We start from the raw sequence: 16,270 nt of genomic DNA, 5'->3' as shown, positions 1-16,270 counted from the left end.
ATTCACTTAGTAAATATTCCAGCATAACATGGGCTACCTGATGGTGCCTGAAACCTTGCCAAATGCTTCATGGGAGAGCCAGGATTTGGTCCCCCAGGAACTGAATTTCTTGGGAAGTGATGACAAGAGACACTTGGAATGGTTGAGAAAATTCTTGACTGGAGGGAAGGTCATGGGAAGAGAGCTATTCTGGGGTCAGGGGGCTTGACCCAGAAGAGCAGATGAAAGGTGGCTTGGGTTGGTGTAGGTTGGAGTGGGATGGCGTGGGTTGGCGTTGGAGGCCAAGCTGTGCCCAGAATCCTTAATTTGCCCTTAACATGGCTGGGAAGGCCCTGCTGGTCTGCCCCTGTGCACCTCGCCAGCCTTGTCTTGCACCACACCCTGACCACACTCCATCTCTGAGTTCCAACCACACTGGCCTCGCAGTTCTTCAAATGTGCCAGGCTTCTTTGCTTCTCCAAGCCTTTGCACGTGCTATTCGCTCAACCTGGAGCTCTCTTCCCTCACTCTTTGCCTGACAAACTCTCAAGACTTTAGGTCTTAAGTTAAATGCTACTTCCTCTGGGAGACCAGGTTTAGAATCCCTCCAGTTCAAAACACTTGCTACTGATTTGTAGCTCTTACAGCAATTGTGACTAAATTGTAACTGTGAGTATGTTTAGGCACCCACCTCCCCACTAAAACATGAGCTCTATGAGGGCAGGGACCTTGGCTGGTTCATTGCTGAATCTCCAGCATCAAGAGTGCCTGGGACAATGTAGGTACTCAGTGAAGATTTGCTGGATGAAGGAATGACTGAGGCTGTGTTACCTGCAACATGTGTTCCAAAAGCTTCCAGCAGAGTGGCAGGGCCCTGCTCCCCATCCGTGTGCGTGTTGCCCCACACAGGCTGGGTAGTACTATGTGCCAACATCCTTACCATGGGTGGCACTTGTGGCCCAGCGGCTAGTGTTCCCTGGCTCATGGCTGTTCATTATTGTGCCTTTTCACTGGTCTTTGTCCTTGCAGAATCTCCACGTCATTTTGTGCACTGTGGCCAGAAGGCTACATCTCCCTAGCCCACACATTGATGCTGTCCCTTCCCTGCTTGAAAACCTCTATGACCCCTCAGTGCCCCCAGAATCAAGTCTAAGCTCCTTGGCTTGGCCTTTAAGTCCCTTGCCAGCTTCCTCGGCAGCACCTTCTACCCTGTGAGCCTCTGGACCTCTGCACGTGCAGCACCTGCTCTCTGCTTGGCCTCTCTTCCCTCCTGGTCTGCTTGATGAGTTCCTGCCTGTCCTCCGACATGCATCAGGAGTCACTTTTTCTGAGAAATAGAAAAACTGAGCCCCTGTGTGTAGGCTGTGATCCTTCACATGCGTTATTTCTAACCCTTACAACAGTCCCTTTGGGATAGGGAATAGTAGCCCTGTTGTACAAGTGAGAAGATTGAGGCTCAGAGAGGTTGAAGGACTTGCCCAAGGTCATATAGCTGAGGGATCATGCAGGTTGTCTGGTTAGCTTCTGAGTCTGGCCGTTAGCTTCTGAGTCTGGCCGCTGTCTACTCTTCCCAGTTGGCTTTACTGTCCTCTGTGCAAAATGAATTATTCCTTGGCCATGTCGGCTGGATGCCCCTATGATGCCTTTCTCACAGTGTTTACCACACAGTGTGTCTGGTCACTCTACTTTCCTCACCAGACTGAGGACCCTTTCAGGTCCACAGCACCCAGCACAGGGCTTGGCACAGCTCCAGCCTTGATAAGCTTTCATGAAATGACAAAAGAATCCTAGAATCTAGAATCATAGAAACCTGCTCTTTTCACATTTGTTGGAATCTTAGAAGCTGTGGGTGTTTGATCCATGGAATTTAAAAAGCGATTGCCTGATTCAAACCGCACCTCCCCAAAAGAGCAGGGATCCCCTTGGCCATACATGTGGCCATTTTACTGCATCTCTTGAATTCTTGTTTGGATGGGGTGGCCTTGGCTTTACGTAAAACCAATGTAACACATCTCAATGGAACTTTTGGGGCTGCAGGAAATTGCACACTGGGGAGTGTGTGTCATGGCTAGGAGGTCTCCTCCCCACACCTGGCTTCCTGGAAGCGGGAGAGCTGAGGATGTGTGTCGTGTGGCACGGTGCCCCTTCCCTTGTTCCTGCTTATCACCACCCAGGGCCCTTCCTCTTGGACCCAGCTTGGCCCCTGGCACCTGACTCAGTCTCATTCCTGCTCACACACATTCATACTGAGACACAGAAGATCCGGCTGTGATTTTTCGCCTGACATGCCTCAGAGCACACGCTAGCACTTTGGTGTGATGTCACAGGGAGCCAAGGGACAAGGGGCTGGAAGTGCAGGAGCATCCTCTACTAGCAGTGGAAGCCTCACTCCTGCAGTGATTTCAGGCTGGAGGTCAGAGAGCACAAGTGACACCTTGTCAGGTGGACATGCTCTATTGAGCCCACTGTAGACTCTCAACTCAGAAGGAGAATCTATTTGATTCTAAAAAGATGTATTAACTATATATAAAATAGATAAACAACAAGGACCTACTGTATAGCACAGGGAACTATATTCAGTATCTTGTAATACCTATAATGGAAAAGAATTGGAAAAAGAATATATATATACACACACACATGTATAACTGAATCGCTTTGCTGTACACCTGAAACATTGTAAATCAACTATACTTCAATAAAAAGTAAAAATTTACAAATTAGAAAAAAGATGTCCTAAGAACCTACTAGATGCCCAACCTCATGATAAGTGATGTGGGAGACTAATAATAGTAATGACAGCTTCCATTTTTCAAATTTACTGTTCCAGGCACTGTGTTAAGCACTTAACATGCATAATCTCACTTAATTCTCCCAACAACCCCATGAGGTAAGTGTGTCTATCCTACCTCACAGAGGAGGAAACTGAAGTTTTCAAAAATTCCTCTGGAAGACTGCACTGGTAGTACATGAGGAAATACAGACGGAGCCACCTGACTCCTGGGCCCAAATTCCAACCTACGTCCTCAAAGTCCCACTCTCTGGCTTCAGAAATTGACAAATTGCTTGGAGAGATAATGTATATGGAAATGTATGCCTCCTCCAGACTGTCCGAATACACCCTTAGGAGGGCACATGTTGCAATACTAGGAATGATAACGTTAACTTCCTCCTCTTGGCAGAATGCTCAAGAAACTTACAAAGCACATTCAGAAGACTGTGGAATAGTGGGAAAAACAGGAGATGAGGGGTATCAGACCCACTCAGGTTTGATTCCCAGACCCTCTACCTCTTAGCTGTGTGACTCAGGGTGGTCACAGCCCTTTTCCGGGGTCTGCACTCGCCAGCGCATAGGAAATGAATGCTCTGAGAAGGACAGTGGCTTCTCTAGGGTACCCTAGGGAGGTAGACTCAGAGCCGCTGGTTCTTGGAGACTGCAAGGCGGTTTCCCCCTGCAGAGGTGGGGAATAGGAGCCCTGGGCAACTCTCTGGGAAGTTGTGGTAATCCCTTCTCCCTGGGCCCCCCTTTTCTGGGGGAAGTACTCCGAGTTCTGAGCTTTGACTCCTGGCAGGAAAGAACCTCCGGGTCTCCCCTTGGGCCCACCTTCTTGCCCCCTGGACTAGGCCAGACCAGTTGTTGGTGGTAAGATGCTTCCTGGGTGTGATCCGACACCTCTACCCCTCAACAAAAGTAACTGATTGCTGGAGCCAGATTGCACCTCCTGGGGTCAGAAGACCATAGACTGCCAGGACATTGGGCAAGTCATTTAATCTCTTTATGCCTCATGGCTTCCTGTTAAGATAGGGAAAATGATGGGGTTGTTATGAGGTTATAAATGAGGTTATGAGACTATAAATGGATTGAGGATTGTGAAGTGCTTGGAACAGGCCTGGCACAGAGTAGGTGCTTTTGTCATTGTTAAAGTTTCTTAACATTCTTCAGTTTCCAAATCTGTGAAGTGGGGATGATGTTATTGACCTTACAGGGCTGTAGGGAAGGCTCGTTGGAACAATTAGTAGTAATAATATCAATATCAACATTTATTGAACATTTTCTATGGGCCTGGCATTGTTCTAAAAGCTTTCTATGAATTAGCTTGTTGAATCTTCCTAACGATCCAATAGTCTCGATAATAATCCTGACATGATCCCCATTTTCCAGATGAGAAAATCAGGTTGATCAAGGTCACACGATGAGGGAAGAGCAGTCAAGATCTGAGCCTAGTGGTGGCAGTCACTGCTTCCGAAGTCCTTGGGTGCCAGCATGCTGTCCTTGCTGTTTATTTAGTATATTATCTAGTTTCATCCTCATAACAACCCTACAGGGATGGTATTATTATCCTACTTATCCTTATATTGTAGCTGAAGATGCTGCAGCCCAAAAGGGTAGGTGATCTTTCTGGGGACACCCAGCATGAGTTTGTGACACCAGCATTCAGATCCTGCATCTGCAGGGGCCCCAATCGGGGGATTTCTGGCTTCTCTTTGCATTTATCTAATACAAGGAGTTCTCACCTCCCATGGCACTTATCACTCCAGCCGTTGGGAAGCTCTCCCTTAGGACAAACTGAAATCTGCCCCCTCTGAGTTCTGGGCCTCAGCAATACTAGTCCTCACCTCCTCCTCCCCGGACATGGTTTTGGGCCCCTTCTTGTCCCCCACCCTGCTGTAGATGATCTATGTTCCTTTCATGGGTCAGAGGTCAGATCTGGCCCATCTACAGAAAGGGATTGAGTTGAGTGTCACCTCCCTTTCCTGGGCACCCACTCCTAGTGACCAAAACCTTCAGCCCTAGCCTGGTAGGGGTGGAAACTCCAGGTGAGATCTATATTCAGGATGTTGACTTTTTGAACCGAAATGAAGTGGCTAGTGGTTTCAGAGACCAGCTCCAGATGTGCTCTCATCCCCACCTGCCTCCTGTTTGGGGAAGTGGAACTTCTCTGGATTTCTCAGGGTTCCGGTAAAAAGCCCTATCTTCCTGAGACTCTTCATATAACCAGAATCCTTCATAGAACCAGGATTAATTGCTCTAATCCAAAAGAATGATAAAACCTCACTTATCTCTTCCCGAGAGGCCCAAATCATTACAGCCCGAACAAAGTTCCTAGGTTAAGACCCCAAAGTGCCAGGGAGCCTGGAGCAGCTCCCTCAGCGGGCCAGCATGAAACATGCAAGAACTTCAACGGTTCAAGAAGGAATGAGCCCCAGAACTCAGAGACAAGTCATAAAAGCAGAGGTGTGCTAGGAGCTATCTGACTCCTGGGGAGATTTGTTTACTTGCCAAAAAGTTGGAGTAAGAAGATCTTTAAGGGGGGCTTCCCTGGTGGTCCAGTGGTTAAGACTCCACACTTCCATTGCAGGGGCCATGGGTTCGATTCCTGGTCAGGAGCTAAGATTCCTCATGTTGCAAGGCATGGCCAAAAAAAAAGAAGACTTTTAAGGAGGGAAGGGGGACAGCTGCTTCCTTCTCCTTTATAAGCAGGGAAAATAATTCTTCCTTGATTCTCACGTACGGGGTGTCTGGCTACTCTCATGGGACAATTGACCTGGCTCTTGTCGAAGCTCAGACTAACAGAGACGGAGAGTGGTCGAGGGAGAAATGAACAAATCCAGGAAAAGGCTGAGAGGACAGAGTGAGTCTCTGTATTTATTCATTCACTAAGTATTTACTGAGCACCTGCTGTGTGCCACAGACTTTGTTCAAAGTTGGAGATGAGCAGTGAACAAAATTTATATTCTGGTAGGAGGAGACAGACAAGAAACCAACAAGTAAAATATATCATGTGTCAGATCGTGATAAATGTTATGGAGAAAAATAAAAAGGGGAAGGAAGATGTGAGATTTAAAATCAGGGAGGTAGGAAAAGCCCCACTGAAAAAGTGACATGGGGTAAAGATCTGAGGGAGGAGGGGGAGGCAGCCATAACTGGGGTTTGAAAGAGTGTTCCAGGCAGAGGGGAGAGAAATGCAAAGGCCGAGGCGGGAGTGAGCAGAGGGAGAGGTGAGTGTGAGTGATGACTAGGGTGTGAGGACTTTGGTGTTTTTGTTTTTTTTTTGTGGTACGTGGGCCTCTCACTGTTGTGGCCTCTCCCGTTGCGGAGCACAGGCTCCGGACGCGCAGGCTCAGCAGCCATGGCTCACGGGCCCAACCGCTACGTGGCATGTGGGATCTTCCCGGACCGGGGCACGAACCCGTGTCCCCTGCATCGGCAGGCGAACTCTCAACCACTGCGCTACCAGGGAAGCCCCTAGGACTTCGGTTTTTAAATTGAGATTTGAAGGATAAGCCTTGAGGCTCTCGGCTGCAGGCTCTGGATCTAGTTCATTCATTTATTCAGCTGTCCCTCTATCACTCATTTTCCAAGCACTTAGGGAGGCCCACTTTGCCCCACAGCTTGTGCTGAGCACTGGAGACACACCAACAGGGAAAAGGCTCTCCCCTCAGCCCTGCAGGAATAAAAACTTTCAGGGTTGGGGGAGGTTCTATTCTCCCGCATGTGGAAATAATACTGCCGGTGTGACTTTGGAGAGCCTTAAGCCTGGGGAATAAGTGGGTGATAAGCTGGGGAGGGGGCCACAGGCAGGGAACGGGGGAGGCTGGAGAGTGCGGAGGCTGGGGTGAGGGAGAAAGCGGAGACTCCCTTCAATCATGTTTCTGTCTTTTCCGTGGTATGAGAGGCCCTGTCTCTGCTGGCTCTGAGCTCTGGCTCCAGGCTGGGCAGGGGAGAGGACAGTGGGATGGGCCAGGACAGGTGGCCTTGACATGTGATGCTTGTCCGCTGACAGCTCAGTCCTCACTTTTAGAACGGTTTCCAGAAGTGATGGAAGGGGGTGGGCAGGGCAGCTAAATATAGTCCTGGGGCCAGAGGTCAGTCTGGGAGGGTCTGTCTGCTATTCAATGCGGGCCCATCTCCCGTGGTGTCCCTTGTCCTCGGTCAGAGCTCGGTGCTTCCTTCTCACCTGTCTTCAGACACAGATCTGACCCACCTACAGTTAGGCCTGACCTTGACTGGGCCTCTTGCAAGTCTCTCTTTGTCCAAGATCTCCAACCAGACCTGTGAGTCCTGCGGGTCCTGCCGGCCTGGGGATATGGGGGAGGGGAGGGCTGCGGGCCCTGGAGAGGTGAGAGGAGGGGAGGGGGGAGGGGCGCTGGAGAATCTGGGGTTGGGGCTGAGGCCTGGGGCTAAGTCGAGGGAAGGACGGTGGGTAAGACCGTGTTTGCAACCCAGCCTCGTGTTTAGGAACTGGGATTGAGATCGGGTCCCTGATAGGGGCTATTTGGGGGGCCGGGGCTGAGAACCGCAGTTGAGGCTGCCTTTGGGACTGAGAGGGAGTCCCCTTCCCTCCCTTGGCCGGCACCAGGGTCCCTTCCTGTTTGAGATGAGAGGCTTCTATAGGCTGGGGCTCCTCCCTGCGGGGCTGCCAACCCGGCCTGGGGCTGGGGCTGGCCCGGGATTGTGGCTCCGCTGAGCCTCCCTGACCGACACCTCCTTACCCAGGCCCGCAATGTCGGCTGCACCCGGCCTCCTGCACCAGGAGCTGTCCTGCCCGCTGTGCCTGCAGCTGTTCGACGCGCCCGTGACAGCCGAGTGCGGCCACAGCTTCTGCCGCGCCTGCCTGGGCCGCGTGGCAGGGGAGCCGGCCGCGGACGGCACGGTGCTCTGCCCGAGCTGCCAGGCACCCACGCGGCCGCAGGCGCTCAGCACCAACCTGCAGCTGGCGCGCCTGGTGGAGGGGCTGGCGCAGGTGCCGCAGGGCCACTGCGAAGAGCACCTAGACCCGCTGAGCATCTACTGCGAGCAGGACCGCGTGCTCGTGTGCGGCGTGTGCGCCTCGCTCGGTTCGCATCGCGGCCACCGCCTGCTGCCCGCCGCCGAAGCCCATGCGCGCCTCAAGGTGCGGGGCCGGGCGGCCTCCGGTGGGGGGCGGGGGCGGATGGGGTTGTTGGACGGGTCGGGGCCGGGCCGATCGGGCCTCTTGAGCTTCAGGGCCCGGGGCGCATGGAGTTGCCAGGTACGCGGGCAGGGCGGGTCGGCTAGGGAATGGGGGTGCTGATGAGCTCAAGGCGGAGCTTGGCGGAGACCTCAGCCTTGAAGAGGCGCTCGGAGACCGGCCTCAGCGGGATAGGCGCGCCAGCTGGAGCGCGCCGGAGATGCGGGGGACTCAGCCGTAGGGCGGAGTCTGCGGAGCCGGGGGCTGAGCGAGGACTGAGTCGGTGCCCGCGGCCCAGGCGCGCAGGCTCTGCTGCTGGGCACAGGCCCGGGTAAGAGGGGCGGGGCTGGCCTGGGGGGGCGTGGTGCTGGGCGGGGTGGGCACACAGTTGCTGGGTGGTGGCCCCCCCTGCGCCCCTGGAGCAGCAGAGCTTGTGCGGGCCTGACCGTCATCAGATGTGGCCTAATCCAAGGGGACCCGGGAGGCCAAGGCACGCCTGGGTACGCACCTCTGTGCACAGGCCCAGGTTGGCACCGAGACCCAAGTCCAGGCTGTTATTGTGATTGGAGCTGGAAGTTCCGAACGCTTCCAGAGCCCACACACAGTTGTGCGCCCCGAGGTTGGCGATCTCCATGGAAGCCCAGCAAAGACACCCAGACATTGGCAAATGGAGACACAGGCACACGCTGGCTCAGCTGTCATACGTATGGCAAATCACACGCATGCAGCTACGGGAGGGTTTAGGTATACACAGGCCCGAGGAGGTCTGTCATGAAGCATTTATAGGGTCGTTGGAACAATAAACGACAGGTGCAGGGGCGGGAGGAGGCGGGGTCTGGAGGCGTGGAGCGGTGCTCCGTCGCCGTCTCCGCGGTGCAGAAACTGCCAGCGTCTTCTCGCGCTGCTGTTTGGGGGGGTGGGGGGTAATCTTTGCCCACAAACATCAGCGTTGCAATGCACTTCTCCTTGGCCTCCAGACTCCTAGAGGGGGTAGATCCCGCCCTGAGGCTGGTATTCGAGGGCCCCATTCTCTCCCAGGGGCCCAACTTCACCGTACCTCCGGCTTCAGCCTAGCACAGTCCAGCTCGGTGCTGGCTGGTGGTCCCTAACCCAGTGCAGGAGCCTCCTCCACCCAGGAGCCCTCCCTGCCGAGGCTCACCTCTGCTGATAACCCCAGAACTCCCATCCTTATCCATCTTTATCTGTGAAGAGAGAACAGAGTCTGTGAAATGGGACAGGGCAGCAGGCAGCCCAGGAGCCTCCAGGGGGCAGGTGGGGTGGGATACAGTCTGCCAGGGTCTGTACCAGCCCAACCCTAAGCCGCAGAGAGGGGCTGGCTGGAGGTCTGAAATGGGGATCTCTGGAAGGAGCCTGAAGGAGGAGCGGGGCAGGAAGCCTGGGGTGGGACTGAACACCTGGGTCCTTGGGGAGGAAGAGGGGCTGGGTCCAGAGACCATGTGCCAGACCCAAGTATGGTTGAATGGGATCTGCCAGGTGAGGGGGACACTCACACCCCCCTGAAGCCGTGCTGCCTCCTCCTGCACGCCTCGGAGTAGGAGACAAGCCTGTCGGTAAGATCCACCACACGCCACGTCGTGGAGCACTGCTCCCCACACCTCCTCACTGCGGGATGTTCCGAAAGTCTCTGTGCAGCCCCCAGCTTCTAGGGTGGCATTGTGCTTGGTCCCCATGGCTCAGCCCTTCTGCCCATGAACGTCGGATGGCTGAGAGCCACCAGGCCCACCCTGTCCTGCAGCAGGCAGGGCTGTGGCCCTGCAGGACGTCTGGGGCAGGAGACTGACCTGGCGGCTGGCCACGGGAGCCCATGGTACAATTCCAGTGGGGATTCATCAGCAAACAGTGCTTAGAGGGTCTCCCAGCTTCCTTTAGGGGGAGGTGGGAAGGAGGCTGCCAATTTGTCACAATCAGAGGTGAGGTGGGGATGACTGTTCCCATTCTGCAGAAGACCAAACTGAGGTTGGAAGCCATGGAGGCATGGCTGATTCCAGGGCCATGGGTCTGATTCCAGGGCCGTGCACCTCCCAGCAAACAGTGGCTTTGGCTGGAGGTATAGGAACTCCCCTACACCTGCATTTCAGGAATCACAAACTGACAGACCTAGGGTAGGAGCTGACCCACAGATATGTTTGGTTCATTCATGCAGAAGACATTTTTATTAAAATGTCTACCCCAAGAGCGCACCGGTGTGCAGGGAGGCTGATTAGGGCGTTTTGCTAAGGTTCTGCTTTTAAGTATAGGGTGAAGGCCAGGAATAGGAGGAGGCTGCATTTCTTCTTTTCACATCCTCTGCTCACCACTGAAACCTGCTGTGTGCAAAGCCCCTGCCCCTCCAGTGGAGGAGACCAAACCACATTTGTGATTATCATCCTCACAGAGACCTGTGCTGGGGGGCTGTCTGCGGAGGGGATGGAATCAGGGAAGGAAGGCAAGGCTAGGGAGGACTTACCTAGCCAGACCACAGGAGGGTGAAGCATTCTAGACCTCAGAACCAGTACCGGCAAGGGCTTGAGACCAGTGAGCGTGTATGGTAAGATGCCAGTCTGGCTGGAAGAGAAGCTGGCGCTGAGGCTGAGCCAGAGGGAGCAGGTTAAGTGGGGGAGGTGGGCAGCAACATCACTTCTTTATGTCTTACCCCCCAGACGCAGCTCCCACAGCAGAAGCTGCAGCTGCAGGAGGCATGTATGCGGAAGGAGAAGAGTGTGGCTGTGCTGGAGCATCAGCTGGTGGAGGTGGAGGTGAGGGGCTCCGCACAGCAGAGCCCGGGGACTGGGGGTTTAGGCTGGGGGTTCCCGGCCAAATGTTTTTGTCTGTCTGTCCCCACAGGAGACAGTGCGTCAGTTCCGGGGGGCCGTGGGAGAGCAGCTGGGCAAGATGCGGTTGTTCCTGGCTGCACTGGAGGGCTCCTTGGACCGCGAAGCTGAACGTGTACGGGGTGAGGCAGGGGTGGCCTTGCGGCGGGAGCTGGGGAGCCTGAACTCTTACCTGGAGCAGCTGCGGCAGATGGAGAAGGTGCTGGAGGAGGTGGCAGACAAGCCACAGACTGAGTTCCTCATGGTGAGCACTGGGTGGCTTTCCTCTCTGCCCCTCAGCCAGGGTTCAGGTCTCAGAGACCTCATTCCATTGTCAGGCAGGGACCCTGAGGTCCAGAGAGGGGCAGGGGAGAGCCAGTGTCACACACTGAGGAGGGGTGCACCCCAAGATGGCCATTATGGTTGTTTAAGTTGGGCATTGCACAAGGACACTATATCTAAGTGGGCACCATTCATATCATAGATATTGTAGGTCTGCATATTTATTAGGACAATTTTTTTACCAGGTGGAATTAGTTTCTTGAGGAAGGGGGTACTTTATTCATTTTTTAAATTAAAAAAAATTATTTGTATTTATTTTATTTTTGGCTGGGTTGGGTCTTCGTTGCTGCACGCAGGCTTTCTCTACTTGTGGCGAGCGGGGGCTACTGTTCGTTATGGTGCGCGGCCTTCTCATTGCGGTGGCTTCTCTTGTTGCTCTAGGCATGCGGGCTCAGTAGTTGTGGCTCGCAGGCTCTAGAGCTCAGGCTTAGTGGTTGTGGCGCACGGGCCTAAGTGCTCCGCGGCATGTGGGATCTTCCCGGACCAGGGCTTGAACCCGTGTCCCCTGCATTGGCAGGCAGATTCTTAACCACTGGGACACCAGGGAAGTCCCAGGAGGGTACATTTTTCTAATTCACACAGAGGTAAAAGGCTAAGGGCAACCTTGAATTCTAGGTTTCTTTTGTCTTCTTTGATTCTTCCTGGTCCCACACTTAGCATTTCTGTGGTCCACCCCACCCTCAGGACTCCCCAGTGTCCCCACTGCCTGCTCAGCTCCATTCTCTTTTTCTCTTTTTCCAGAAATACTGCCTGGTGACCAGCAGGTGAGATCAGCCTGGCCCTGCCCCCTTTCCCACTTTGCCCTTGTCTGCCAGGGACACTGGCTGGCTCACCCTCTACTCGCATTCAGTCCACTGCGATTCCCCTGCACTTTGTGTGGATGTAGAAAAGAACCCAACCCGTCCTTCTCCTCAGGGACCTCCCAGACTGGTCCTGGAGACAGACAGGGACACAGCACACAGGAATCACTCAGTGCTGCCGTGGAGGGGAGGGGGTGGCCAGGGCAGGTTTTCCGGAGGTGTGCATTGTAGAGTTGGATGCTGAAGGAGTGAACAGGAGTTGGCTAGGTTAAAGAGTTGGTGGAAGAGCATTGCAGGCAGAGGGAACAGCAGTGCAAACTGCTAAGAGGGAGGGAAGATGAAGCTGGTGAGGCAGGAGGGGCCCAACTGTGAAGGGCGGAGGAGCTGGACCTTATCCTAACAGAAGGCTTTAAAAAAGTTCTAGTAAAATATTCATAACATAAAATTTACCATTTTAACCTTTTTTTTTATTTTGGCACGGCTTGTGAGATCTTAGTTTCCTGACCAGGGATCGGCAGTGAAAGCACAGAATCCTAACCACTGGACCACCAGGGAATTCGCCATTTTAACCATTTTTTTTAGTGTACATTTTAAGTTCAGTGGCATTAAGTACATTCATGTTGTTGTGTAACCATCACCGCCATCCATCTCCACAACTTTTTCATCTTCCCCAACTGAAACACCAACAGAGGCGTTTTAAGCCAGGATGTGATGTGGTGGGGCTGGTGTGGGGGGGACCCTGGAACTCCACCGTAGCACGCATCCTCCTCTTTTCTGGGTACTCCCGCTTGCCCTCCCCCAACCCCGTGCCTCCTCCAGGAAGTCCCTTCGCACACACCTCACCCCCCCCCCCCCCACCAGGCTGCAGAAGATCCTGGCAGAGTCACCATCACCTGCCCGTCTGGACCTCCAGCTGCCCGTCATCTCAGATGACTTCAAATTCCAGGTGTGGAGGAAGATGTTCCGAGCTCTGATGCCAGGTACTGGGAGGGTCTCGCTCTGGGTTTGCGTTTGTAACTGTGTGGTTGATGGGAGGCTCCGACCACATGCAGAGAGGCCTCCCAATTCCAGCTGGGGAGGTCATCCAAGAAGGGCCCACTGCCCCTTTCCCTTGGGGTTTCCCTGCACCTTCATAACCTGTGCTCAGAGAGGGATCTGAGAGGGCATGGGGTTTTCAGGTGGGTGACTGACATGGTGAGGACACTGCTTACTGAAAGGATGTTGCTGCCGGCAGCAAGGGAGGCTGGGGCCCGGGTTTGAGCCCTGCGTGATCCTTGGCCCGTCCCTGCCCCTGTTGACCAGTGGAGATGATGATCCCTGCTAACTGGGGGCTGAGGACTTGCAGAGATGGAATCCTGCGGTCAGACACTGACTCTGGCCTGTGGCTGGGGAGGCCCAAGGGCTCAGCCTCCTCTCCCCAATAGCTAAAGCACATTGGGATGCTGCAGGCTCCAGGCTCCAGGACACGTACACAAGGCTGGTGCAGCCCTCACTTGTGGGAATGGAGGGACCTCCATTTTATCCAAGAGAAGACTAAGGCCCAGAGACTGGATCAAGGCTGAGGTCACACAGTAGGGCGAGGTAGGGACTTGCCTAGGACCGGGCTTCCTGACCATCTCCTGCTCTGGGGCCTTAGACGGCGAGTGACATGCCTTGTATCAACTTACTCCTGCCCACAACCCTGGAAGGAGGCAATTATGGCCTCGTTTTACAGCTGAACAATCTGAAGCCCTGAGAGGTGTGGTCTTCGGCCCCCACCAGTAAGCAGAGAGGGGCTCACTTCCCAGAGATGCCGGGAGGATTAGAGGAGACGAAGCTGGCCCACAGGTTGGTGGGCAGAAGGCTCGCGGGAGCCACACCCGCAGGGCCTGACCCTCCTCCCTCCCGTGGCAGCGCTGCAGGAGCTGACCTTTGACCCGAGCACGGCCCACCCAAGCCTGGTGCTGTGTGCCTCGGGCCGCCGTGTGGAGTGCTCGGAGCAGAAGGCGCCGCCGGCCGGAGAGGACCCGCGCCAGTTCGACAAGGCCGTGGCGGTAGTGGCGCACCAGCTGCTCTCCGAGGGCGAGCATTACTGGGAGGTGGAGGTGGGCGACAAGCCGCGCTGGGCGCTGGGCGTGATCTCGGCCCAGGCCGGTCGCCGCGGCCGGCTGCAAGCGGTGCCCTCGCAGGGGCTCTGGCTGCTCGGGCTGCGCGAAGGCAAGATCCTGGAGGCTCACGTCGAGGCTAAGGAGCCCCGCGCCCTGCGCACCCCCGAGAGGCGGCCGACGCGCATCGGGATCTACCTGAGCTTCTGCGATGGCGTCCTCTCCTTCTACGACGCCAGCGACCCCGACGCACTCGAGCTGCTCTTCGCCTTCCACGAGCGCCTGCCCGGGCCTGTGTACCCCTTCTTCGACGTGTGCTGGCACGACAAGGGCAAGAACACTCAGCCGCTGCTGCTCGTGGGGCCCGACGGCAGTGGCGAGGCCTGAGCCACCCGCCGGGTTTGGGGAGGGGTGCGGGGCCCTGCCGGCCTGGAAGGAGAGACGGGTCGGGTTGCCAGGCTTGAAGGCAGGGCGGAGGGGGTTGGGGACTGGGGACTCCAAGCGTTCTGAGAACTTTGGAGTTGGCATGAACAGGGGACTGCCAGCCAGGGGTTGGGGTGGTGGTGGGAAAGGGAGATCTGAAGTCAGGTCAGTGGGGGAACTCCACTTGGGGAACCAGGAAAGCCCAAGGGTTCTGGGAAGAAACAGATTGGGGAAGGGTCAGGGGGCTTGGGGAGAATTGCGGGGAGGAGCTGGAGAACTCTGTAGAGCAGTGGTCCGCAACCTTTTTGGCACCAGGGACCGGTTTCGTGGAAGACAATTTTTCCACGGATGGGGGTTGGGGGCGGGGGTGTGGGGGATGGTTCAGGCGGTAATGCCAGCGATGGGGAGCGCAGATGAAGCTGCGGCTGGCTTGCGTGCAGCCCACCTCCTGCTGTGCGGCCCCGGTTCCTAACGGGCCACAGACTGCCACTGGTCTGTGACCCTGGGGGTTGGGGAGCCCTGATGTAGAGTAAGGAGCCCCTGCAGCCTCACACTCCGCTCCCCCTTGGGAGTGGGCCTCCACTGCCAGGGTCCAGTGGGCCTCCACTGCCAGGGTCCAGACTCATTGTAGCAAGAGGCCTTCCACTTGGTGATTCCCCAACTGGAGCATGCATCAATATCACCTTTTCAAAGCACCTCACAGTTCTGGTTCAGTACGCCAGGGCAGGTCAAAAATGTGCCTTTCTAACAAGTCCACAGGGGGCACTGATGCTACAGGTCACAAGCAGGATCACACCTGAAGCATTGCTGACTTAGCTAGCCCTCCTGTTCAGTCAGCTCTCTGTTATAGAGAGTCAGTTATCACATAGCTATCAGCTATGAGGCATGGAAAACCCAAAACATATTCCTCCATGCAACAGCTGTTTAAAAACTGCCACAGGGCTTCCCTGTGGAAGCCCTTAACAGTGGTTAAGAATCCACCTGCCAATGCAGGGGACACGGGTTCGAGCCCTGGTCCGGGAAGATCCCACATGCCACGGAGCAACTAAGCCTGTGTGCCACAACTACTGAGCCCGCGCGCCTAGAGCCTGTGCTCTGCCACAAGAGAAGCCACTGCAATGAGAAGCCCACGCACAGTAGAGTAGCCCCTGCTCGCTGCAACTAGAGAAAACCTGTGCTCAGCAACGAAGACCCAAAGCAGCCAAAAGTAAAAAACAAACAAATAAATTAATTAATTAAAAAAAATAAAAATAAAAACCGCCAGAGCCTATGCTGGGTGAATAAACTGACCTCCAATTTTTTGCCCTTTGTCTCTGGAATATGTTCACTGAGTGTCTAGGACATGGAGGAAATCCCCCAAGTTGCCAACAAAGAGAAAGAGCCTGAAGCAAGCCCTGCCCTGGGCCCTGCTGCTTGTGGAGGATAGAAGCTCCCACCTCATCACATCCCCCACCCCCCAGTTGCCTCCTCAAAAGCCAACTTTTTTTTTTTTTTTTTTTAACTCAAAGTCCTGTTTCTTGGGTTTTGGAGTAACCACTGAATCCAAGAGTGGGAGTCCCTCTTTCCTGGAGGGAGAGGTTTTTGGGGACTCAGGCAGGTGGGACAGGTGGCTGCTGCCTCTCTCATCCTAAGGGAGGGTGGAGGCCTGCAGCCATGCATTGTCACCAGTGGGCCTGCTGCTGCTGTGTGAAAAGGCCTGGGGCCCCCTGGCAACTGTGGGGATTTTCTGGGGGTGGGGGGAGAGGAAGGTGGGCAGGATAAGAAAGGCCTCAAGACCTGGCTGGGGGTGCAGTCCTGGCTGCGTCTCACAGAGGAGGGCCTCTTGGGCCCTGGCTCTGGGACACAGAAGAGAGGATTCATTTGAGAAGCTCTTTCATGCTAGAAAATAAAACCATAAAATA

General features: G+C 54.9%; 1 protein-coding gene across 1 annotated transcript; it reads left to right on the top strand.

The window, feature by feature from the left end:
- Nucleotides 1–6,770: 6,770 nt before the first annotated feature.
- TRIM72 (tripartite motif containing 72) lies at nt 6,771–14,959 on the top strand. Its single transcript, XM_067706073.1, has 7 exons — nt 6,771–7,035; nt 7,478–7,874; nt 10,571–10,666; nt 10,755–10,985; nt 11,804–11,826; nt 12,724–12,842; nt 13,756–14,959. Exons 2-7 carry the CDS (start codon nt 7,485–7,487, stop codon nt 14,331–14,333), a joined length of 1,437 nt encoding a protein of 478 aa, XP_067562174.1. The 5' UTR covers nt 6,771–7,035; nt 7,478–7,484; the 3' UTR covers nt 14,334–14,959.
- The last annotated feature ends 1,311 nt before the right edge of the window (nt 14,960–16,270 follow it).

The sequence above is a fragment of the Pseudorca crassidens genome, chromosome 15 (assembly GCF_039906515.1).
Source record: "Pseudorca crassidens isolate mPseCra1 chromosome 15, mPseCra1.hap1, whole genome shotgun sequence".
Classification (NCBI taxonomy): domain Eukaryota; kingdom Metazoa; phylum Chordata; class Mammalia; order Artiodactyla; family Delphinidae; genus Pseudorca; species Pseudorca crassidens.
Note: the sequence above shows the minus strand (reverse complement) of the source record. Positions and strands in the feature narration are given on the sequence as shown.